Source organism: Neolamprologus multifasciatus, chromosome 20, assembly GCF_963576455.1.
Source record: "Neolamprologus multifasciatus chromosome 20, fNeoMul1.2, whole genome shotgun sequence".
Lineage (NCBI taxonomy): Eukaryota > Metazoa > Chordata > Actinopteri > Cichliformes > Cichlidae > Neolamprologus > Neolamprologus multifasciatus.
Window position 1 is genome coordinate 23352890 of NC_140458.1, and position 24092 is coordinate 23376981.

General features: G+C 40.9%; 1 protein-coding gene across 3 annotated transcripts in view; it reads right to left on the reverse strand.

Annotated features, from left to right (window-relative positions):
• Nucleotides 1–1131: 1131 nt before the first annotated feature.
• The window catches only part of LOC146494956 (plexin-A1-like), a 306263-nt gene continuing 283302 nt past the window's right edge, over nucleotides 1132–24092 (reverse strand). For all 3 annotated transcript variants that reach the window (XM_085145283.1, XM_085145280.1, XM_085145281.1), the window contains exons 25-33: nucleotides 20667–20813; nucleotides 20076–20235; nucleotides 19086–19189; nucleotides 18885–18981; nucleotides 15736–15926; nucleotides 12748–12917; nucleotides 11876–12088; nucleotides 7355–7505; nucleotides 1132–5662 (exon numbers count right to left, since the gene is read on the reverse strand). In XM_085145283.1, coding sequence (XP_085001409.1) covers nucleotides 5567–5662; nucleotides 7355–7505; nucleotides 11876–12088; nucleotides 12748–12917; nucleotides 15736–15926; nucleotides 18885–18981; nucleotides 19086–19189; nucleotides 20076–20235; nucleotides 20667–20813 — 1329 coding nt within the window. In that variant the 3' untranslated portion in view covers nucleotides 1132–5566. The remainder of the gene's footprint in view (nucleotides 5663–7354; nucleotides 7506–11875; nucleotides 12089–12747; nucleotides 12918–15735; nucleotides 15927–18884; nucleotides 18982–19085; nucleotides 19190–20075; nucleotides 20236–20666; nucleotides 20814–24092) is intronic.

The window sequence follows — 24092 nt, forward strand, 5'->3', positions numbered from 1 at the left end:
TTCTTTTCTCAATAAAATAACAGTGTTAGGTTAGAAGATTGATACCACTCTCATGTAATTTATACCAATCTTAACTTTAGCATAAAGAAGGGGAAACGTCTAGTGCGCTATAATCCTTGCATCTTTAAATCAAGGTCCTTTACACTGGCTTTTATGCCTGGACTATTAATAATGAACAGATACCCATTCTTGGCTAACAAAATCCACTAATTATATGTCATGTTGTTGTAAATATTTCGTCAAATTGGATGACGTTTTTAATGAAATGCAATCTACATTCAAAATGAAACATGAACTTAATGAACATTAAAAGTTGGAAAAACCTTTCAATAAAACTCTGAAGCTTTGCTTTTTATCATCTTTACTTAAGACAGACCCTCATATGAAGCTGGAAGATATTTCATCTTCAAATCTGTACACAAGCAAATTCAAAATAGCTGACTTCTGGTTAGACTATGGGTATAGCCACAAGTTGGGGTTTTTTATAGGCCCACACGATGGCTAATTTTGTAGGGGCCGTTATTATGCCATCTATATCTTACATCCATGCACAAGAGCCATAAAACATGAATATGTAAGTTCTGGTGTGTCTGCAAAGCTTTGTTAATTACTAATCACGTTTAGTGCTGTTGTTTGAAATAATATTTGAACAAAATCTTCATCAAGCTGTTTATATTCTAATTGGCTAGCTAGGCTACCCGTTTGTTTTATCTTATCTCTTCAGGGCTCTGTGCTAAACTAAGCTAACCATCTGCTAGCTCTGCCTTCTCATACAAAAAAGTAATGTCAAAGTTGTAATAATTCTCTCCTTAAAGTGAGAAAAACCAAGAAAGCAAATAAGCACATTTAGTCTATTACTTTGAGAAAAAGACTTTAAACAGCAACCTCAGGCTAAAAGCTGCCTACAGACATTTCATGTAATTAGCTTACTTTAATCTTGTCTTAATATTAGCATGAAAACAAACAATAGCCTCAATCAAAATAAAGCAACCCTAATAATATACATCAACAAAAGAGATGTAATTTATCATTTTAGAGGGATTTTTGTGTCAAATCTTCTTAATTACATTCACTGTTTGCTGGATACACTCCCCCCATAACACACACCCTTAGATAGCATATTATTTTCACCACACTGTCTCCAATTAAATGGATGCAGTTTTTTACATAGCCATCTTTGAGGGAGTTATCATGCCTAGTTAGCTCTTGGCTACTTTAGTATAAGCTAGGCTAGATGACACATGACTGGTATCAGTCTAGTAATCTCACATTTAAAAGGACATATATATTTACATATATTGTATTTGTTTGTCAATTTCTGACATGGACATTGAACAAAATAGGAATCATGTACATGGAAAAAAGCATATCATTTTCCATGTGGGTAGAGGCTGACAAGGCACAGCAAAAACCTATGTGTCTGTCAATCGCCAGGAGAATCTCTTTCACCACCTCTTTTCTTTTTCCACTCCACCCTCCTTTTTGACTGTGTTTTTCTACATGAAAAGAGGGGGAAAAACAACCCAGATGTGATGGAATGGACAATGAAGCGGTACCGTGGCCTTCAAAGCACTTCCTCTTCCTTGCCTGAGTCTTTTCATCTTTTACCTCAACAAGTGCTGTAGCAGAAAACAAGAAGCACAAAACTAAGAAACAAAAGCATCAAAAACCAAATGGGCCTTATCTCACCATCTCTATTTTTTTTCTTTTTTTACTCCCTACAAAATGATCCTAGGGTCACTAACAACGACTTTCAGTATCACAAAAATCATTTTTTACAAGTCTTCAACTGAGCAAGTGAACACCAGTCAATCATCAATGTAAGAGTCCACATCCTCAGATTGTTTCATTCATTCAATTTGAACAAAACGTGTTAATGAACGCCTGTACATGGAAGTAGCATTGCCTCATTCATCAAGGATAAAGACGGAGGCTGCTTTTAAATCACTAAAACTGAGCACTAAAAGTTTCTTGTGGAATAAGTGAAAACGGGAAAGAAAAGTCTCTTATCACAGAGCTGTGCTCGGGTTGCAGATGCATAAAGCTTTGGTCAGTCTCTCTGTATGTTATGTTACCCTGTGCAGATCAGTGGTTCAAGTATTTAAGAACATACAGTACGTTGTCATCCAATCCAGACGCACATTTGTGCTGTCAGATAAAAACATGGTGTGTTGGTTTGAGAGGCTAGCATTCAGATTAGAGATTCGAATGTACACTGGGCTTTTAAAGGGTCCGTGTCTTATTCTATTATTCTTTGTTTTAGAGCTTTTACTTGACAGCAGCAATATGTGTTTGGTTTGGTGGCATCTGGCTTGGTACAGGTCTGGTAATTATATGTGGGAAAAATACTTAACTCCCTGACAATATGGACAAAGGAAGAAGTCAAAAGGCTAAAGACTGGACAACTTGCACATTAGCATAAAACTTGTGCTAATGGTTTGAAGTAAAAAAAAAAAAGAGAGAGAGAGCTCACCCTTGATTTCTCTGTGAATTGATTGTTTAAGGTAGCATGTAACAAGCACGAACTAATTGCCAACAGCCGGCTCGCATGCAGCGACTGCCTCACAATAACGAGGAAACGACTGCGCCGACTTCGACTTCTTGCCAATACTTCTTTAGGATTTGTCCGTGTGACAAAGCCTTAGACTGGAAGGACTGCTGCTCAAATATAAAATCCCAAAGAGACAAATGTGTGACTGAATGCTTTAAACTTAAGTAGCTGAAACACCAGTCGCACCAAATGTGAAAGTCACACTTTCAGTTCAAGCTGTAGAACAGCTGTGACACTGAATTATCACTTGGGGAATTCATCAGTTTGCGGTCCGTCTGGTGCGTTTTAAGGTGTTCACACACTTTTTAGTCCACTAGCTGCTAATCTTCGTTCTTCACAGCTTAGGAACAAACAAAATAATTATTTCATTGTAACTTTGAATTACATTAGAGCCTCGACTGTAAATGTTCATTTTTAGATTAAACGTTTAGCAACTGGAGCACTGAAACGGCTGCGTATCGTATTTATATTACATATTAGACAGGTTTCTTTTCCAGGGTAATCTGTCACTAACATATAATATACCTAAGTAAGTGTCTTGTGCAGGTATGCATATGGTTACATTAACTTCCAGTTACGAAAGAGATTCTGGTTTGTGAGGCTCGTGATGCAACGCAAAGCTCTTCAAAGCCATCTGAACTGGTCTGAGAACCCTACTGTTATCTGGTTACAAGGTCTCCACTCGATGAAAAAAAAAAACTCTGAGGGAAGCACTGCTGAAGAGGAAGCGAACATAAGCAATTTTGATGCAACTGTTTTCTTTGAAGTTACAGTGTCCTAAATGGTGCATTTAACCCTACTCTTTTACACTATTTTTTCCCATTTATTATCAAAGCAAACACATGTAGAGAAGATTTTTTTTCAGCTCATCCGTGTGATCTGGGTGTTGATATGTCTTATCTGGTGGTCTGAAATTCATGATACGCTTTTACAGGATGAAAGAACATATATACATCACCTTGGTTTGTATCTTCTGGCCTTGATAAGTAGCTGTGTACACTCCTAGGGAAGAGGAATGTTTCTGAATGTTAACGCGGAGCAGCGCATGGTGCAAGGAGAACATTTGCACTGTTTTTTTCTCTTCTTTTTTTTTTTAACCCTACAAAACCACAGAACAAAATAAAAGAGAGAGAAAGGCCTTCAACTTGTACAAAAAAAAACCCCCACTCATATAAATCAAGCTACATTTCATTATCTTTTTTCATAAACCACATTCACATTTTCAAAAAACGGACCCTTTAGCTTTACCGTCGTCACTTCGGAGTAGAAAACAACAAAAACAAATAATAAAACCAAGAAATATTAGACAACATCTGCACAGCAAAGACTAGCCTTCATTTTTGGATGGCACACCTTATAGAAAAAAATGTGTTTCAGACAAGCGGGGAAGTCTAGAAAACAAGATCGGGAAGCTGTAAAGCACAGTGTGCCAGGGATCAGCTTAAAGGACTGCTTGGTTGCCTCTGCGGTCTGCTAACGCAGCATGAGGCTGGCTTCCACACAAGTGACTTTTGTCTCATCTAAATCAGCTGACTGGGCCTTGTGTTGTATTTGGTTTCTCTAAAAAACAAACACAAAAGCACTGCAGGTTGGTTTGCTCGTAGGCGGCCTCCAGACATCATTTGCCTTTTTGCTATCTTCAGAGCCAAAGATGTAGCACGCAATGGCCCCGAGACCTCACAAAATATAGAAAGTGTCTGCGTATGATATATTTATATATATATATATTTGCCATTTACCTATTTTTAAACTTTCAGTCACTAAGCATGACAACATTTTCATCGTAGCACGTTTCATCTAAACGGGAAAAAAAAGAAGTCTTTTCGCACTAAACAACATTCAAAGTAAAACATGGCACAGGATGACTTTTTCCTCGTGTTTTTCATAATTTTTCATCTTGGAAATATCAAATCTTCGTCTCAAACGGATCTTTTGTACATTGAAATGAAAAACAGTTTGTTTTTTTCCCCAGTATTTCATTTGTTTTAAAAACGAAAGGTTTGTATTTATATCTATCTATCTATCTATATATATATATATATATATATAGATATTCATATATCCTCTACTCTTCTCTTTTGATTTAGCTTTGTTGTGCAAATTCAGCAGTAACACAAGAAGTGGCACAGCACTGGGGAGAGTAGGCAGTTGGACGGGCAGAATCAAATGCAGTAACAAATCAAATACAGAGTTATGAAACTGACAGCATCCTTTGTTCGACTACAGTGGAATTCATGTCGATGGAGTGTTGGAAAGTCAGTACTGGAGGAAGAGTTTCCCTGCAAAGTCCTTCCTCCCGGTTGCCACTCTACCGAAGAGTCTTGAGCAACACGCTGAATCTCTACCTGTTCTGTGGCTGCTGCTCTGTAGCTGTCCCTGACCTTTGACCTCCTTGTGGAGGAGAGCAACAGTAAAGAAAGAGAAATTTCTCACAGGAATCAAGTATTCTGGATTTTTTTTTTAATTTTTTATAGGCTCAGAGTCAGAACTGCAGCTCTGGCTGTGAAAAGATACTAGCTCTGGGCTTGTTTCAGGTCCAGCTTGATGAGTTTCTGGTCACCACTGTGCATGTACCATTCCTGATTGTGGCCAAAGCTGCTCCCGTGTAACTGTAGACGTGATGAGGGACTTGATGAAAATAAACGCTCTCCTGAGCTGAGGTCCAAAATCGGCTGAGGTTGGGGACGCACTTGATTTGGTTGTTATGGCAGGCTCAGAGAAGAAGAAGAAGAAAAAGAAAGGCAATGGGGGTGGGGGTAAAAGTCAACCCGGCTGCCGGGACTTTAATTCCAAACTCTGCTGTCTCTCTCGAGTGTGCTGCTGCTTGCTGGGTGCTTGTGTTCTTGCAGTCCTTTCTGCTGCTGTAGATTGTTGTTTGTGACGGCGATGGCGACAGACTTTAAACGTCAAGGGTTAAAACGGCGAGGAATGGGGGAGAGGGGGTCAAAGTTGTCGGGGAAAGGCGTGTTGGTTAGCCAGTTCTCCTGCCAGCTGAGGCGCTCCATTGGCTGATCCTCAGCTAGATAGAGCCATGGTGTCGATGACCTGTTCCAGCTTGCCGCGTAGTCGCTGTCTGCGTGACTGTTCGTCCTTCTGTAGCGCTGACAGGATCTAGACACACGGAAGGAAACAGATTAGAGAGACGCCTTTAAAACCTCGAGCATGCGGCAGTGCAGCGTGGGCGCCGCTGTTATGCTCCTTAGCCATAAATTCACAGCTACATGAGCCAAAGGAGCACTCTGTTGCTAATTTCCCTTTTAGTGGTTAGCGACTAAAATTGCACTCAAGCTGACAACACGAGCAGGGCCGACAGGGCAGGTGTTATGGCCAGTGGAATGTCTTGTGATTGGATGTTAATGGCTACTGAGAATGACCAACTATTTTTCATGATGAGAGTGGGGAACGGAGGATGTGGTATGAGTGTGAGGACGTGTGCATTTCATCTTTATTTTTTAATGCGTCTGTCTTAGCGCATTTGTTAGACGATGGGGGCCGTGCAGCTGTCTACATCTGGATAATAGGTCATAATGAAGGGGAGCAGTTGGTTTAAATACAGCCAGCTGCAAACAGCCAGCTTAACTACCGTCATACTGCTGGTATGGAAGAATGGAAACAAGGAAAAGTGGGGGCGTAGCTCTCGCCAATTAAAAGCATACTAAAGGTTGAGGAGGGAGAGGTGTGTAGTATAGATATAAGGCTCTATTTTTAAAACAGCACATTCCATGCAAGCATATTTCAGCAGCTCACATGTTTGGAGAAGGAAATAACACAAATATAAAGAAAATGCACAGAAAAATTAACCATACATTTGTTGGCTTATTTATATATATATATATGGCCATCACCCACCGGGAACGAGTCCAACTTATTGCCGGCAATGCAAACCAAGCTCTTGCAACGGTTGTATAGGGATCGAATGGCCTGTAGCAATGGGCCAGACACCCTGTGTATAATATCATGTATTTATAGATATGCTATATTGAAAATTCCTTGGGAAAATTTTGAGAAAAACTTAATAATGTTGTCCTCATCTGTATTTGTATGAACCTGGAAGGTCAAAACTAACTGTTCCCACATGGCAGTGCAGCACGATGGCGTAGCGGTTAGATCCTCATAGGTTGTGGGTTTGAATCTGCGGGCTGTGCTGATGATGACGAGACGCCTTTTTTTAAATCTAAATGTAGCTGTCCCGGGACGTCTTATGAACATCCTGAGACGAGCCTTTTAACATTCACTTTTTTCTTCATTAAATACCGTGTGCTACTTTTTTAAGCAAAGCGTAAAATGAGTGATGATGGTGTTGGAGAACTTCTCATCAGACACACACTATGAACATGATGGCACGTGGGTATATAGGATTTAGCGGTTTAAATCCCAATAAGTGCATTTAATGTCTTGCTTGAGACTCTGCTGGTTGTTCGTAATTTGTTTTCTTAACTGTGAATGCTTATTCAATACAATGAATAAGCATCCTTAAAATGTGCCACTATTTCATTAACGCATTCTTGAGTTTTAATCAGCTGGTAGCAGCAAAGGATACTGTGCAAGCAGGTCTTTAAAAAAAAAAATCACCTAAATTCTGTTAAGCTCCATTAAGTTCATAATGTGCTGAGCTCATGCCTTAATGTGCATCCTTAATGGTGGTAATACCTTCCAGCTTGTACCGATGTGGACTGGTTATCAGTGTTATTGAATAAAAATGACCTCGTGGTATTAGTCAAAACAAGTAAAGGGAGGCAGAGCGCGAATAATTACAACATTCTTCCCTTCTTCTATATTTAGTGCTGGGCAGTGGGAGCTTACCTCATCTTTGTATTTGACGATGTAGGAGTAGATCTCGTGCAGCGCTGACATGCTGTTGAACTGGCTGAGGTGCAGCCGGGACTGCTCCGCTAGGTAGGCACTCATGTCCTGATCGCTGATGGCTGGCATGCGGGAGATATCGGAGTAATACCTAGACAAGAGTTCAGGCAGAGTTTCGTGTCATGCCACCTTTGTGTCCATTCAGACCTTGACTTACTGCCTCGATGTAAGCTTCCCATTGAAGGATTAATGCAGCTTAATACAATTTCTTTGCTGATGGTTAGCACCTTGTTAGAGCACACATTGACCTACTTTGCCATTTAATTGAAAAATAATGAGATTAGTAAAATAAGAGACGACTCAATTCAACTCAGTTTTATTTATATAGCACCTAAAGTCACCTAAGGGCGCTTCTGCTACAATAACCAAACAATTAGACAATCCCCTATGAGCAAGCACTTCGCAACAGTGGGAAGGAAAAACTCCCTTTTGAAAGGAAGAAACCTCTGCTAGAATCAATCTCAGGGACAGGCAAGCGTCTGATGGGACCGTGGGGGTGAGGGGAACACAGGAAAACAAAGCCAAATTCAGTTTTTTCAGATGCCCACCTGCTTATGTAACACGGGAATTGATGGCTTCGTTGTCATGGTTGATGTTAGGGCCCTGGGTCGTTCTTTCCCCCTTATGTAACAAAACTGCTTAGCATTCCCTTTGCAAGCCCCAGCTCCTGATCGGTGCATACACGTGCTCTTTATTTTGCCCCCCTCACCTGACTGTTTCTCCTGTCTCCCTCTTACTGCCATCTTTGACTGGTTAGGGCTGTCAGACTGTCATTCAGGGCTGATGTGATCAGTGAGTAGCCTGCTCCGTACATTCTTGCTAACTGCTACGAAAGGGTACCTGTTACTGATCCTTTTATAAAGTACCTTGCATGTATAATGTTCTGCAGGCTTCTTGCCTGCCAGCTTTTGATTATATAACCTGTTTGTTTAGTCCTGTCAGGGGCATTAAAACACTGGGATGCAGGGCCAGGAAGCAGCGATTAGCACACTCGCACAGTTAGTTGACTTCCTTTGTAAGATACTCACTTACAGACGTGCTATTTATTCTGTAATGTTTGTTTTCGAAAGGAAAGCCAGTGAGCCTAGCATTTCTTTTCTTTTCTTTTTTAAACAGAACAGTTTGATTTGGCTCTTACATTTCAGTTCTAAATCCAATTATATTTTATCCATCCTACTCTCTGTAAGCTTTTTGGTGACTACTTTGTGACTCTTTTATGGATATTGACGGGAACCTAGCTGGGTTTGTAACAGCTGATTCATCCTTTACTCATTCATATTTCATTCATATTTCATTTTTGAGATGGTGGGAGGTAAAACAGGTGATGCTCTCAGTGAAACAACAACCTTAGTATTATCGACTCAGTGTTGCTGGCTGCACTGGGAGAGTGAAAGGTCCGTAGAAAGTGAGGCAGGTAAAAACACAGTATATTAAGAAAATATCCCAATACTGAGCTGTACCTGGATCTGTGTGCACGATCCATATCTCGGCTATCTCAAGGTTTACTGCAGCAGGGCAGCGCTGGGAGGAGAGTGTAGGTTTGGAGGCATAATGGAAGCAAGGTTCAACTGCACCCAGTTAAATCTCACCTATAAATCCTTATCTCACGCTGCCTCCAAAAGTTCTGTGGAAGCTGCACTACTTCCTGCAGCATATTCAATTCAAGCTGCTTAACATAAAGAAATACACAGCGGTTTTCCCACAGATTTAGACTCTGTGGCAGGAGAGTGCACATGCATTTATGTGCAGGAAAGATTTCTTAAGTATTATTATACATTATATGTTATCAGTTTCTGCACCGCAAATATTTTTACATGTCCTGACTTTGCAACAAACAACTGAGAAGACAAGCACTCGCTCTCCACAGTCTCTCATCCAGTGGATTAACTCCAGCTCCACTATTGTGGATTGTGGCCGTCTACAGCAGGCAGTGCTGTGATCTGCTGCATCGACCATCTTGGTCCTGTGAATGAACCAGCTCGAGACCTGCTGCAGGTTCAGGTTAGAGTTTGCAGTAGATCTTCAGAGCAGAACAAAGACTAGTTTATCCAGCCACAGTTCAGGATGGCAGAGATGGATTATGTCTCACCCTGGGACAAGATTCTCTGAAGAAGGAGCTGAATAATACTGAGAAACTGCCACAACAGCTACTCACTGTAGAAACATATAAAGGAGAGCACCGGGTCTAGCTCAGCTTTCAAAAGAAAAGAAATAGGATTGCCCACTAACAAACTGATTATCGATCGTGTCATTTTTTTTTAGGGATGCACCGATACCGATACTGGTATCGGGTATCGGGGCCGATACTGTAAAATGTGGTATCGGTTAACTCGTAAAAGTTAACCGATACCATGAACCGATACTAACTTATGCCATTAATCAGAGGGTGGATTGTCATTTTTGTTGTAGATTTTTAGATTGGCCACTAGGGGGACATCCCGCGCTAAACAGGCACAGGGTTAGGCGAGTGAGACTGGCAGCTCCAGATAAAAAAGAGAGAAACTGGAGGCTGCTGTAGCTAGGCTAAACAAAATGTCAGCAGTGTGGACTGGAACAGCCAACTTTAACTCAGGTTTTGGAAAAGCGATGAAAAATGTCAAGAGAAAATCCACGGGCAGTTAAAATAACAGAGGCTCTGACTCATTTTATCGCTCTGGATGACCAGCCAATGCCGGTCGTGGAAAACATAGGATCGCACCGTCTTCTCAGCATACTCGAGCTGCGATATGAAATTCCCAGCCGCCCACACATCAGGGAGATAATGGTGCCAAAACTTTCTAAAGAGGTAAAGACAAGCAGTGTGTGCGATGTCAGTCCTTGGTTTAACGGCACAGTGGACTGATGATCCACGGGCAGATGGGGAGTTCGTTCGTCAATGCCAAATACTTTCGTTATTTTGTTTGTTTGTTTATAATATGGACACTCTGCAATAATTTAAAAGTTTATTTTATTCTCAAACCTAATTTGTATTTATTTTATTCCAAACAGAAGTGTTTATTTATTATTCTGAAAGCTCGAGACAGTGCCAATAGTTCAGTGATATTTTGTTAAATTACAATGTGGAGACTCTGCAATAATTTAACAGAAGTGCTTATTTTTCACTTGAAATTTTTTTGTGGTCATTTTTATTAAGATATTATTTATTATCAGCAGAGAATAAATAAAACCTGTCTTCCAATTCATTGCATTTGTGTGTGTGTGTGTGTGTGTGTGTGTGGTAGAAGTATCGGTTTTTGTACTCTGTATCCGCAAGTACTCAGATCCAAGTATCAGTATTGTATCGGTTTGAAAAAATTGGTATTGTTGCATCCCTAATTTTTTTAGATTTAAAAAAAAATGCTAAGTGAGATTATGAATGTACTTAGGTGGGCATTATATTTAGGCAGGTATCAAACAATGTACTCTACCAGAATGGTGTTTGTTATCAGCCCTTCTGTTTTACCATTAGCAGTGAAAAACCCGGAAATCTAAAAAGGATTAAAAATCAACATTATATATATATATATATATATACATATATATACATACACACACACACACACACACACACGTATCACCCCCATGTCATACTGTGTATGGTTGTGTGTGTGTGTGTGTGACAAATAAAATTTGAATTTGAATTTGAATATATATGTATGTAGAGGTGGTGTAATGCACGCTGCTGAGCAGCAGATAGCTGCCCCTCCCTAAGCCTGGTTCTGCTGAGGTTCCTTCCTGTTAAAAAGGAGTTTTGCCTCCCCACTGTTGCCAAGTCCGAGCTTACAGGAAATCATCTAATTCGTTTTTCTTTCTAATATTATGGGGACTTTACCTAACTAATATAATATACTAATATAAAGCACCTTAAGGTAACTGTTCTTGAGATTTGGTGCTATATAAAAAAACTAAATTGAATTGAATTCAGGTAAATTTAATTACACAAAATTTGAATGAATTGAAGGAGAAACATGAACAGAGCGCCTCTTGCCCCTAAAGTGGAACCGCAGGTGGTGCGATCACTTAAACATCCTGGAGTTGGGCAGAAGATTAAGAGGCTATGGCTGCTTTTTAGCAAAATCCAGTGAAACCTTTGTCTTCTTCTTTCTTTTTGTCTTAGAACTGATCCACATGGAGCAGCTCTCACTGTAATTTTACTCACTCTGTATAGTACACTGTATTATATAGTGATCGAGACAGCTGTAATTACTGCAGAGTGGTTTCTTTGCAGTAATTTAATCCAACTATTATGCTTTAAATGCCAGTACCAGATAAAGTTCAGCCTGTAATGTTGCTACAGTCTTACAGCTGTTTTTAGCTTAATAGTTTAATAGTGTAATTAACTTTGATTATAACGCTCCAACTCATTTTTCTCTCACAGCTCATGAGGAACTTTTAACATTTAAACTGCGGATACAAAAGGTGTCCTCCCATCAAACATAGCTGTTCTCAAAGTCTTTGCATTTGGGTTAAACTCTGACTCACCTCTCGACCCAGTTCTTGTAGTTGGGGATGTCTTTAGCGTAGAGAAGCTTATTTGAAGGCGAGTCTTTGCCTAGTTTGTGCTCCGATGTTGAACAGGAGTCCATGAAGGTCTGGGCCACCACGGACAGACAAGCATCTGTGATGCTGTTCTTATGAATGTCGAATACAAACTGTGGGTTCTTAATCACGTTCACCCAGAACCGGAGAGGGAGACTGGAGAGAAAGCAAGAGAATAAAACCCAAAAAGGTTTATTTCGATATAAACATCGTGTGATTAAGTGCTTTCCGTTACTAGCTTAATTCCACTTGTAGTTCTGTTTTTTCTGATTAGTTCACAGTGTGCATTAAAGCCAGCTTTAATGCACACAGGCAGTGCCGGGGTCCTCGGGGATCGTAGCAGCTGTGTGGCTGGAGACGAATGCTCTTCATTGCTACGGAAACGCAATGATAAAAAAAATTTTATTAAATAATTTATGAATTACAAACACTGCAAATCTAGTCTGAAGATCTTATTATAGGAAGCACCCAACACAGCATTTTTTACATTTTTCTATACATTTTGCAGACTTGGATGTATCGATTTAATTCAGTGCAGCATTGTTTACAAGGATATTTACTTTGCAGACACTGCGATTATTACTATATTTTGGCATCCATTCAAATCTCTTTGAAATGCACTTTGATTGCAGTCATTTTCAGCGAGATATAGACTCCAGCGCACATGTCACCAGGGCCAAACGTGAAAAGCGACTGAAGATCTCATTACGCTGGAGGTGAAATTTGATTGAACCCAACAGGGTTAAATCCGGTTTCGAGAACACTTTACATTTAAGGGGAATTAGTTTTTCAGCGGCTACAGATTTCTGACTCACCAGTTGCTCTTCCAGGTATGTCGTACATCATAGTCTGTGATGGAGTGTTTGTCAGCCTGCTCGTCCAGAAAGTCAAACATATACTTGATGGCCAGGGGCAACGCGCTACCTCTGTGGGCTGTGCTGAAGATGGTCTCAAACAGGTCATCCACAAACTTCTGTAATGTACCCTAAATGAAGGAAATCAAGGTGTACTTTAAAAAAGAAATGTAAGGAATATTTTAACAGTAATTTTAGCTGTAATATCAACTGTTTTAATGTTTTCGAGAGATTATTACAGACCAACAAACTGACTAAACTTCTGCTAAAATAGAGGTGCTCACACTTGCTGATGATCAAACATCTGGCTGCTACTTTTAATTTCTATGGAAACAGTAGGGATGTACTTAGTTGTTGTTTTTTTTCATTTTTCCCAACAGTTTCACTACACTGTCGGGTTGTTTTTAGTCTATAGGCAATCACTGAAAGTCTTATTTAAATGTTGCTGTGATTCCCACAATACCGGTCAAAATGGCTTAGAGGTCTTTGATATTAATGATGATTATATACAAGCATAAGCTGCACTCTTATGTTGAACAAGCATTCTGACATTTTAGTACAGGTGGTGTTCCCATATTATGGTAATCGCTCTGACCTTTTTGATATTTCTGTCAGAACCACTTTAGTCACAAGAGGACTGTTATTTTAGTGGCTGTAATTTATATATGGAAGTGTGCCTCTGTTCTGGGACCTCCTCACCGCTCTAAACTCATACACAGAAAGCCAAAAGGCAAGGAGAGCAGTGCAGCAGTCAGTAAGAGTGAACATGACTTGAAATAGAGGAGCTGGGGTGGAAGTGGCTTGCAGAGTGGGTTAATAACACTTTTCATATAAGCCATCAGCAGATCTGTATGAAGAGCTGGATCAGGTAACTCTACGCTCAATGTTTGTTTTGGGGGTTTTTTTCTAACTGATTCTCTACATATGTGTGCAATAATTTCTTAGGATTAAAAACATTCCCACATATGCTTCCCTTTCAAATCAGCCTGACTATTTCATTTCATTTCATTTCATTTATTTATTTATTTCACACTTGGTACTATTAATTAGAAAGGAGGAATATCTCAGAGCTCAGGAAGCCAGCGTCAACATAAGCAGTTTCATGGCACTGTGAAGCAGAATATAATGTACCATTTCCAGCTACTTGTATCCACAGCACCTGAATGGGCCTCGAGCGTGTACATTGTTACTATGAATGGCCCCAGTGGGAATCACAGCGATAACTCTGGCTGTGAGACTTACTTGCTCTGCTGACTAAGCGCTGCAGAATCACAAACCAGAACCCCGGCTCTTGGATTTGGATAGCGCTTTCCTCCAATGACAATGCCTCAACATAATTACCTCAAATGTAGCTAAATTAATTTCCCTAACACCACATTTGTCACCCCGACTTCTCCATCTGGCAGAATCTATTACTGAGGAAATATATGTCGGGATCATATTTAGTCAGCCGCTGCAAAATGGAGCAGGAATTATTCCTGCAACGCTTGTGAATGAAAGCAGGTAGATCTGCATAGACGAGACGCCGGGGCAAACGGGTTTGGAAAGGCAGCCATAAGAGAGACAAGGACAAGATGAGCTTCTGAATTGCATTTGCCTCTCTGTTTTTTTTTCATCATGCATCGCCAAATCTTCAATCCCTCAACAAATTACTCGTCTCCTGACACCTTGTGTATCTGCCTCCCTACCCTCTGCACCACAAGCCCACCTTTTTATTAATCTGTTTTTTCTTATTACCACTGGAAATTGAAAAGCCAGCTTGCTTGTAACTGCTGCCCATTGCTACATTTCCCTCCCCCCTCCTACAATTAGAAAGGAGAAGGTGAACTGAAAGACAATGAAGGAGAGGGGCAAAGACAGGCGGCCTGTTTTGTAATGCAAGATTCCAAGATGGAGGGAATGGTTACGAGTATGTTTAGCTTCACCGGTGACACATTTAGTCAGTACATTTCGCTTGCTTCATGTACAATAAAGGCTTTGAAGCAATCTCGCCCAATGTAAAGACTCAGAGTTATTCAGGAGAGACTACATACATGCCTACTAATATTCTATCAAAACTCTTCTCGGAAAACACTGGCGTACCACAAGGATGGGTGCTTGGTCCCCCTACTCTTGTCTGACGATACCCAGCTATTTGTACCTTCCTAACGAGCTGTCTCACAGCACACCTCAGCCCATCCAAACACCATGATGGATGACTACCTTCGGCTCAACTTCTCTAAGACTGATAGGGGACCATCTGTTCAACCCGGCGTTATGTTTTGTCTACACAGAAAGCATTTCAGCTGTGTTTTCCCCCCCCTGTTGTCTGTCTATTCTCTACTGGAACAGATAAGCTCCTATCTTAATAAATCCATCTGTCTACACAGGCTGTGTAATGTCTCAGATTTTACTCTTTACTGTATCCCCAAACCCAAAGCATATTTCCACTTTTGGAGTATATGTTCTTACTCGTTATGTGTGTAACAAGAGTGGCTGTATACTGGGTTCTCAGTGCCTCCAGACACTGATATAAGTATTCATCCCCTCGCCAACCATTGTCTCCTGCGTGGGCTTGCAAAAAGCCTTCTAATTTCCTACCTTGTGGGTCTGTTCTGTGAAGTTTGAATCTGTGAATGTAGTGGGTCTTTGACCTGATCTCCTGTGATGTCAAACCAATTGCTAGTTGCATAAATATTCTCATCAATGTCTGTGATGATGTAATTTGATAAAGATAAAGACCCCTCAAAGATGTGGGGACACGCTGTATTAGAAGCTTCCTCTCCTTTTAAATAGGTGAGGTGAATCAGTCTGCACGAAAGAGCTGAAAATGCTGAAGAAGAGTTTTACTATTAGGTTTTAGTGTCCCCCTGATGGTTTCAAGTGCTGTTTAAGAGGTTTTTCCACTCTGACTAGAATCAATATATATATAAAAAAGAAGAGAGTGCTGTTTACACCCCTGCCCCTTACTTTTGTAGCCAGCAGCCTGGTCAGGTAGATCTCAGAGACCATCTTGCTTCCCCGGTCGCCCTCCCTCTGGTCTGAGTGGTCGTGGTTTTTCACCAGGTGCCACAGTTTGGTTCCGCTCTCCAAATCGGGGGTGATCATGGGCGTTCGAGAACGTAGGCTGTCTGGACTACTGGCCGTCCTCAGCATACTCTCTAAATGAGACAAAAACAGAATTACTGTAGAATTACTGAAAATACTCATAATGCGGCAGGTAAATAATCAACTAACAGTGCATATTATGTTAGCGCGATCTGCCTTATTACAAAACCTGCCATTACTGTGTGCTGCATTTAGGTGACCATGATGAGAGAGACAGACAGAGTCTGGCTCAGATGCTGGCAGTTCTCACTGCAGTCTACCGGTAGCGTCTCCTTTCAGGCCAGGATAGACGAATGTCACCGAGCAGTGACTAAGTTTGTGGTCAAAGGCTTGCACCCATCTGCCACAGCAGATGCCCCGATTTTCGGTAAGTGAATGTGTTTAATTGTAGGCAGGGACATTACTGGATATTCTTGTGTAATTGCTACAGAATAATTTATGTTATACTTTGTTATTGTTACAGAAGAATATTTATTTTATTATTTTACATTTACAATTTTTTTCCCCGGGGACCCTGTGACACCCCATTGAAGAGACATAGGCTGGATCTCTTAAGATCTCACTGTTGGGTTTGTAAGGCCATGTTACTCCTAAATTTCTATCTTGTTCAAAGAGAAGATATAAAACAAAGTTCTAAGATAATCAACCTTAGTGTTCTCCTTTTTTTAAAAAAAATTGATAAGAGAATCGATAAAGAATCGAATCGTTAAACAGAATCGAAAATGGAATCGGAATGGTGAAAATCTTATCAATACCCATCCCTATGTGCCAGGGAGGTAAGGTGCACAATATCTGCTGAATATCTCTTGTCTCTGGGGTAGAAAGCTGGACTGGAGAGAAGAGGTGGCAAGACCAAAGATGCTGATGTGTGTAACCATCCACATGCTTGGTGAAAAGACAGTAAGGAGTGTGGATGATAGAGGAGAAGTAAATATATGGGGAGGGGGGTGACGGGGAAAAAAAGGGGGGGGGAGTGGGCGAGCGAAATGGATGGAGAGTCAAAAAGGTCAGGAGAGAGGGGTGAAATGGAGAGTAATGGGAGTGCATGGGATAGAAGAGTGAATGAGGCTGAGTGGGATGGTGTAGAGCGCTGCTGTTGCTTTTGCCAGTGGGGTGCTGAGTGGCTTTGATTCCAAGCTCATCATGACCATTGGTGGCCAACAATTTTGCCTGTTCTAATAACACCCCGCTACATGCACACATTCATGCACGAGGCACACCAACAGGATCATAATAACAAACAAAAGGGACACAGTCAAAGAGACTTTTTAACCAAACTTTTTTTCACAGTGGAGCAAAATAGCTTGCAGCAGTGTGAGATAGTTCACTACAAGAGAGGTTCAGAAATGAAACAGGTCCTCAATAATGCCATTCTCAAACAGTGTAGGTGTTGTGTGGTGCACTGATTAAACCATTTATTTTGTTCCAAGTAGAATCAATAGAAATGGGCATATTTGCAGTGAGAAAGAATTTTTAGTCTGTACTCCCGTATTTCAGTTAATCATACTTCTACTTCCATATAATATAGGCCACTTGTGCTGTTAAACCCTCGGTAATATCTATCAGCTTATCGAGTTTTGTGGTTGTGTTGATTTTCTCCATAGCTAACAGATGCTGTAAAAATGCCCTGCAAAAAACACATTTCTACACCTGCCAACATGTAGCTTTGAATAGTACTGGATTTAGAAGTTAAAGGTCAAATATTTCTATCAGCAGGTGAAGACTCTGAGCTGCAAGGAGGGTGAATATTGGACATGCATTCATCAGGTGGCAAGAAATATGACTCCAAGGAGACAGAATGCTGGTGTGTAAACAGGCAGCAGTTTTCTACTGCTATTTATTTGCCTTAAAAGCATAAAATACAATTTCAGATAAGGAGTCAGTTTAAACGACGTGTGGAATCCTGACAACAGTGTGTTTAAGTTGATGATATATTAACCTTTCAAACATACAAAATAGGCATCCCACCAGGCTCCAAACTGGGACCACTTTTTTTGATGTGACGTAAAAGGGTTACATCTTGGATAAGTTGTTATGACAGCCGGGTGAAATATATGAAGTAAATACGAAGTATGAATAAATACAATGAATGCTTCATATTAAATAATAAGAAGTTTGCTGATGCTCAATAAAATAATTGTTGGGAGTTGGGCATGAATCTTTTTTAGCTTTTTCATTTTGGAATGAGGTATGCTAGAAATACAGTTTGAGAACAGCTGTCATGGGAGAGCATTGAAAATAAACACTTTGACCAGCACAATTTTTTCTGAATGCTAGATTTGAGGGGAAAAGGACACATCTGACTTTTCCACTATTTTCAGGTCTCGCAATTGACATCAGAGTCGACATTCAGCAGAAAAACTAGCATGTCAATTTTCCATTTCCATATAAAACACACACACACACACAAAAAATAATAAAAAAATTCAAATTCTAACCTAAACATTTCATTTTTTGGCACAGGCGTTTTTGGAGAAGAGCCACACTGATTTGGGGCTACAGCAGATCAGTGGCAATGATAGCAGCTGTGCATGTGTGAGGGTTAATACCCACTCAGCATCAGATGAGGGTTCAGTTTTTTTTTCTCACCTCAGAGTAATTTATCCTCTAAATGGTTTAATTTTCCAGTGGAAAATACCATACTGTTGCTGGGGCTCTGTCTATCTGACTGCTACGTGTCCTCTCGCTCTCTCTCCATCTCTTTTTCACTCTGTCAGCTGGGGATCGAGGTGTCTACTTTAATGCCTGTCATTTATGGACTGCTTGGAAATAGCCGTGGAATAGCCTTGGCCTGCGCTGATGGCAGTGGATAAAAAGGATTGCCATTCACTCAGATGGAGGGGAAAAAAAAGGGAAAAAAAAGGACCCCAATCATGGCCATGACAAACAAAGACAAAGACTGAATGAGAGAGAGTTAGAGGCTCTGAGGGGAGGCGAGCGGTCAGAGAAATGGGGATCATTGACAGACTGATTTAAACAGGATCGAGGCACGATGGGAATGGGAGCTGTACCGTATCTGCTGAGGCTCTTGGTGAAGGTGGAGGAGTTGGAGATGTTGTAGGCAGAGTTCTGCTTTGGCACCAGGGCAATCACTGAACCATCTGTTACCTGCACAACAAAAACAATACACACACACACCACCAAAATATTCAGTGTATTACTCTTGCTGAGTAGCTGGCTCTTGATGTCTGTCCTGCTTTGTGCTCGTGTACCTGATAGTGAGCCAGCGTGTTGAGTCTTTTCCAGTCGTTGTCAATCTTAGTTGTGACATCTTCATCCTGCAGGATGATTCTGGCTATCCGACCTTGACGCCATTCTTTGAAAAGAGGAAAGCCGAGTTGATGGCAAAAAGCACAAACACAAATTGCATGTGTGTGTCATGAAACTGTGTAGCACTTGCCATCATTTTGCATTTGTGTTTTTCAATGAAAAATAGGTAGTTAGTAGGTTTATTAAATTTTACACTGCAAAATTACATTAAAGCAACTAACAATTGATCAAAAGCCTGTATCCAATGTGAGAAAAGTCCCTGGACTTAACATTCCCGAGAACAACAGAGAATTGATACTCTGTCGTTTGCCTCATTTCCACAGAGCAGTTTATTCTCTTTAAGCTTATTGTTTTTTCTTACTGAGTGGCTATTTGCAACATTAAAAGTCCAGATAATGATGCCGCATGCTTACTCTGCAGTATCATGCAGCAAGCAAGCAACGTTAGCAGCAACCCGAGTCACTGAGGGAGGGGCTAAAATGAGAGCAGGGCTCTTTATGGTAAAAGCTCGAGATATTTTAATCTGTTGGATCAATAAACTGCTGTCACACCAAAAATAATACTAACTACTGAGTTAGTCATTTTAAGTTTCCGCAAAATGGACTAGCCTGCTGGATCACTTTTATTTCCATCAAACAATGTGGCATCCTTTCATTCCTAACACATCACTAAGTCCATATACAGATATCAGTTTTTTCCCATTAAGATCTGATCTATGCATGTCTTTTATCCTGTCTTTCTTCTCTTACTCCAACCGTTCACAGCGGATGGCCCTGCCCCGCCCTGAGCTTGGTGTTGCTGGAGGTTTCTTCCTGTTAAAAGGGAATTTTTCCTTCCCGCAGTCGCCAAAGTGCTTGCTCATAGGGTTTTTTTCTCTGTATGTATTATTGTAGGGGCTACCTTACAATATAAAGTGCCTTGAGGTGACTTACCCAGGTCCATATCAGAAGCCTTTGGCCTTTGCGAATAGGGGCTGCCTTTGTAAACGGCATCGAGCAGCTTCTCTTTGACCTGAGTGATAGTGTCGCAGTTGAGACACTTGACTGTCACCTCCGGGGCGTTCTCATTCTCTGGATTTACACAGTGCAGCGTCTGGAAACATTTTTAAAAAAGCATAAAAATGGAAGAAAAATGGAAAAGACAAAAGAACACCCAGTTTGTTTACAGCAGCTCATTTTCACACATGGACACACTGGACACATCCCTCGTCTATTTAGGCAGTTTGAGAACATAATAACTCGGCATTTGCACTTGGGAGCGGACCAAAACAACTGTAGCAGACCCCGCTGATGAGTAGGTTTGCCTGCATGTTTCCAAGCTAGACCTGAATAGTTCTGTTTTGTTAACACTGGGCAGCGAATGGGACGGTCCACGGCCAACTCCCTCCAAATGCACCGCACGCTTTAACAACCCGCATTTCAGCAGCTGACTGTTTAGACTCTTATGTGACTAAAACTTAACAAATCAAATGATTCGGTCCCGAGCAGATGAAACGGGCCTCGAGACACAGTGAGTTTACTGACCAGTGTTTTGTAGTCAATCTGTTGTCTGATGAGCTTGTCCTCACTAAGGGAGTAGCGGGCTTCTCCTGTGATGGCGTCGATGGGTCCCTTCTCCATCTGCTGCTTGATGGCACAGTAAAGCATGAAAAGAGGCTCCCCGGCACACTCCTGGCGAGAGACGAGGCAGAAACAGATGAGTTATCTGGAGATCAAACAGCGCGATTTTTCTCTTTTATGTCAGAAACAGTCCTAAAGAGGGAAAACTGCCCAATAATTCAAAAATTCCCCCAAAATTTAAAATGAAAATAAACAAAACCCCTAACAGAACTTAATAAACACAGCGATTCAATTGAAATCTGGTTCCTAAGAACGTTTGCTACTCTGAAGCCACTGGGAATACTTAAATGTGTAAATTAATAACAGCGATGCAAAATGCTGTGTGTAGTAAGGCACTCACATAAATGAGTAAATGAGGTAAGTGTGTGTTTTTGCAAGTGTCTGGAGAGCAATTAAAGACAACAAAAACTGGTTAGAATTTACGCTCAGTGGCCACTTCATTAGATACACGTTCCCAGTAGTGGGTTGTTGGGGTTTTTTGGCCTACAGAACTGCCTCAATCCTTTGTGGCATACATTCAACATTCCTCAGAGATTTTGGCCCATGTTGACATGACAGCATCACACAGAATACATCCATGGTGGGAAATCTTCTATTCCACCAAATCCCAGACATTTGGGTTGAGTGGACTGATCAGGTGGACCATTCTGGACCTGAGATTGTTGTGTGGCACCAACAACCACGTCAAAGTCACTTTTCTTCCTCCTTCTGATGCTCTCTTTGAACTTTAGCAGTTTATTCTACTGTGTGACTAGCTGATTAAATATTTGTGTTAATGAGCAGCTGAAAAGGTGTACCTAATGAACACTTTTGGAATCGTGACTTATCCGTTCATCTTTCAAGAAGAGGGTGACAAAATACATGAATAATTAAAGAGCTTGACAGTGAAAACTTACAAAAAAAAACATGATTCATTTGCTCAAACTGGAGATGGAATATTTCTGTAACTGTGTGCAGAGTAACATCCAAGTTAATGCATCACGGACCGCGCTGACCGGCGACTGACATGGCTGGAAAACTGCGTGAAAAAGAATTCTTCACAGTCACGTTTCCCTCTCACTCCCCCCCTTTATAGCCTCTCTGTCCGTGTGCGTCCGATAAAACGGCACCATGGATTTTACATTTGGTTTCCCCAGACGTTCAAATTCAGATGCAATTTTCTGTGCCGTGGTGAGCAGTCAGAGGCGATAAATTAGGTGCGGCAGCTGCTTTTCTCCCTCTTTGTTGTCATACGGTTCTTCCCGTATTTTCTACCTCTGAATAAGGAATGCCTCAAAATGTTTACAGCGTGAAATCAAAAAAGCAACTTTTAGAGATTCCCCAATTATGCAAAACACACATCATCATCATCAAAAAAAAGAACTTTAGTTAAATTAGTTACTAGTGATTGAATTTCTGGCTTTCTTTAACAAATTCTGGCAATTTCTAACACTGTCAATGATCTGTAAACGAACGAGATGAAATTTCAGACCTACCCGGAATGACGTCTCAAGATGTGAAGGACACAGTAGTGTTATGTAAACATCTTTCCTTTTTTTTGTTCCAGAGGGAGGCTGAAAGCAGTGTTACGTAAATCTTTTCAGCCTTCTCTCGGAGCCGAGCTTATGCGACCAGACATAGATGTTATAAATATGTTGCCCACTCTCCGCTCCATCAAAGACACTTGCCAATCAATAGTGTCATTAGTCATCACTTGGGCCCAAGGAAAAACACTTGCGAATGAAGTAGCGGCAGTTTAGAGGAGAGAGAGAGGACACATCACAGCCAATACTCATCCTGACGAGAGTTTAATGATCGACCGCGCAGTGCTCAGGGAGACACTTCAGACTGTGTGCGCGTGTGCGTCTGCTAGAGATGCATGAGGTCCAGCTGAGAGCAGGGGAAAGTACTAATTTATCCGTCTCACCTTCAAGCACACTTAACAACTCGCTTTTTCTTTCTAGCGCATGCATTACTCCCTTGCGTCCTTTTTTCCTTCTTTTCCACCTTAATAAAAATCCTCAGTTCTTTATTGTTACACCATCTTCCTTCTTTACTTTGTCATCTATTTCCCTCATATATATTCACACATTACATTGCAAAGTCCAGTGTAAAAAATAAAAGGAATAGGAGGTTTGTCTTCAATACAGTGGCTAAAATGGCCATCGTCGTTCCACCTAATTGTGTTTTTTTACGTGGCCACATGTGTAGTACACCAAAGGTAGAGGCGAAGAGAACCGGTAGGTGTTTTAATCAGCGTCTGCACTTTCAAACTCAAGATATGAAGGATCGTACCTATGTTTTATAATCTGAGAGGCGTCCACCAAAGAAGCGAAAGAGATAACGGAACCTGCATCTGGATAAAATGCCACACATCAAGCTTCTTAAACTGAAGTCAGAGCATTAATACATGGGAATACAAATAAACATCCTTAGTTATTCCCAATACTGTCACAATTATTTACTGTCAGCAGATTAAACATGTGACCCTCCCTTCTCCAAACAGTTGCCAACTAGCCAGCTAAAACAACAACAGCTGCTTATGTTGATTGAGCGTCCAAGTCCACCAATGCTAGATCTAGCCCACTAACAGCCACTAACAGCAGCAAAAACAGCAGCGCTTACCAACAGAAAAGTTCAGAATATCCTCAACAACTCGGATCAGCATCGCTGTCATCAGACAGAATTCATATCAGAGTCCTATTACAAAGTTTTACAGCCTCCTCCAGAAACTATGACTCATAATAACATCTGACATAAACAGTCGACTAACTGATCGTGTACTTGAACTGGGAGGTACTTTAAATTCAGTTGACGGCAATCTGTGAACTACTGACATCTAGTGGTCATATTTACCACCAGTGTTGGGAAGGTTACTTTTAAAATGTATTCCATTACAGAATACAGAATACATGTCCCAAAATGTATTCTGTAACGTATTCCGTTACGTTACTCAATGAGAGTAACGTATTCTGAATACTTTGGATTACTTAATATATTATCATGCTGTTTACAACTACGTGAATGTACTATTGCTGTGATTTATTACTGTTACTGAAGGTCCGCAGCTCCGAACCGTAGTAAAGGGATCTCTGGCTAATACGGTGGGTTCTGTGTCAGGCTCATAGCTGAAAACTAGCTTTACTTTGTTGTCTGGGTCAACTTTGCTAGCGAGAGACAGAGAGAGGCGTTGAAAGGCTGCTCCAACGGGACTTATTGTTTCAGAGGAAAACACGAACACGGTGTACAGTCGAGTCTTAATAGCTTACTTACAGCTGGGCTCGTCAGGCACTCTTCTTGGCTGCAGTGGTTATTATTATATTTACATGCTTCCAGCTCCCGTTTTTGCTG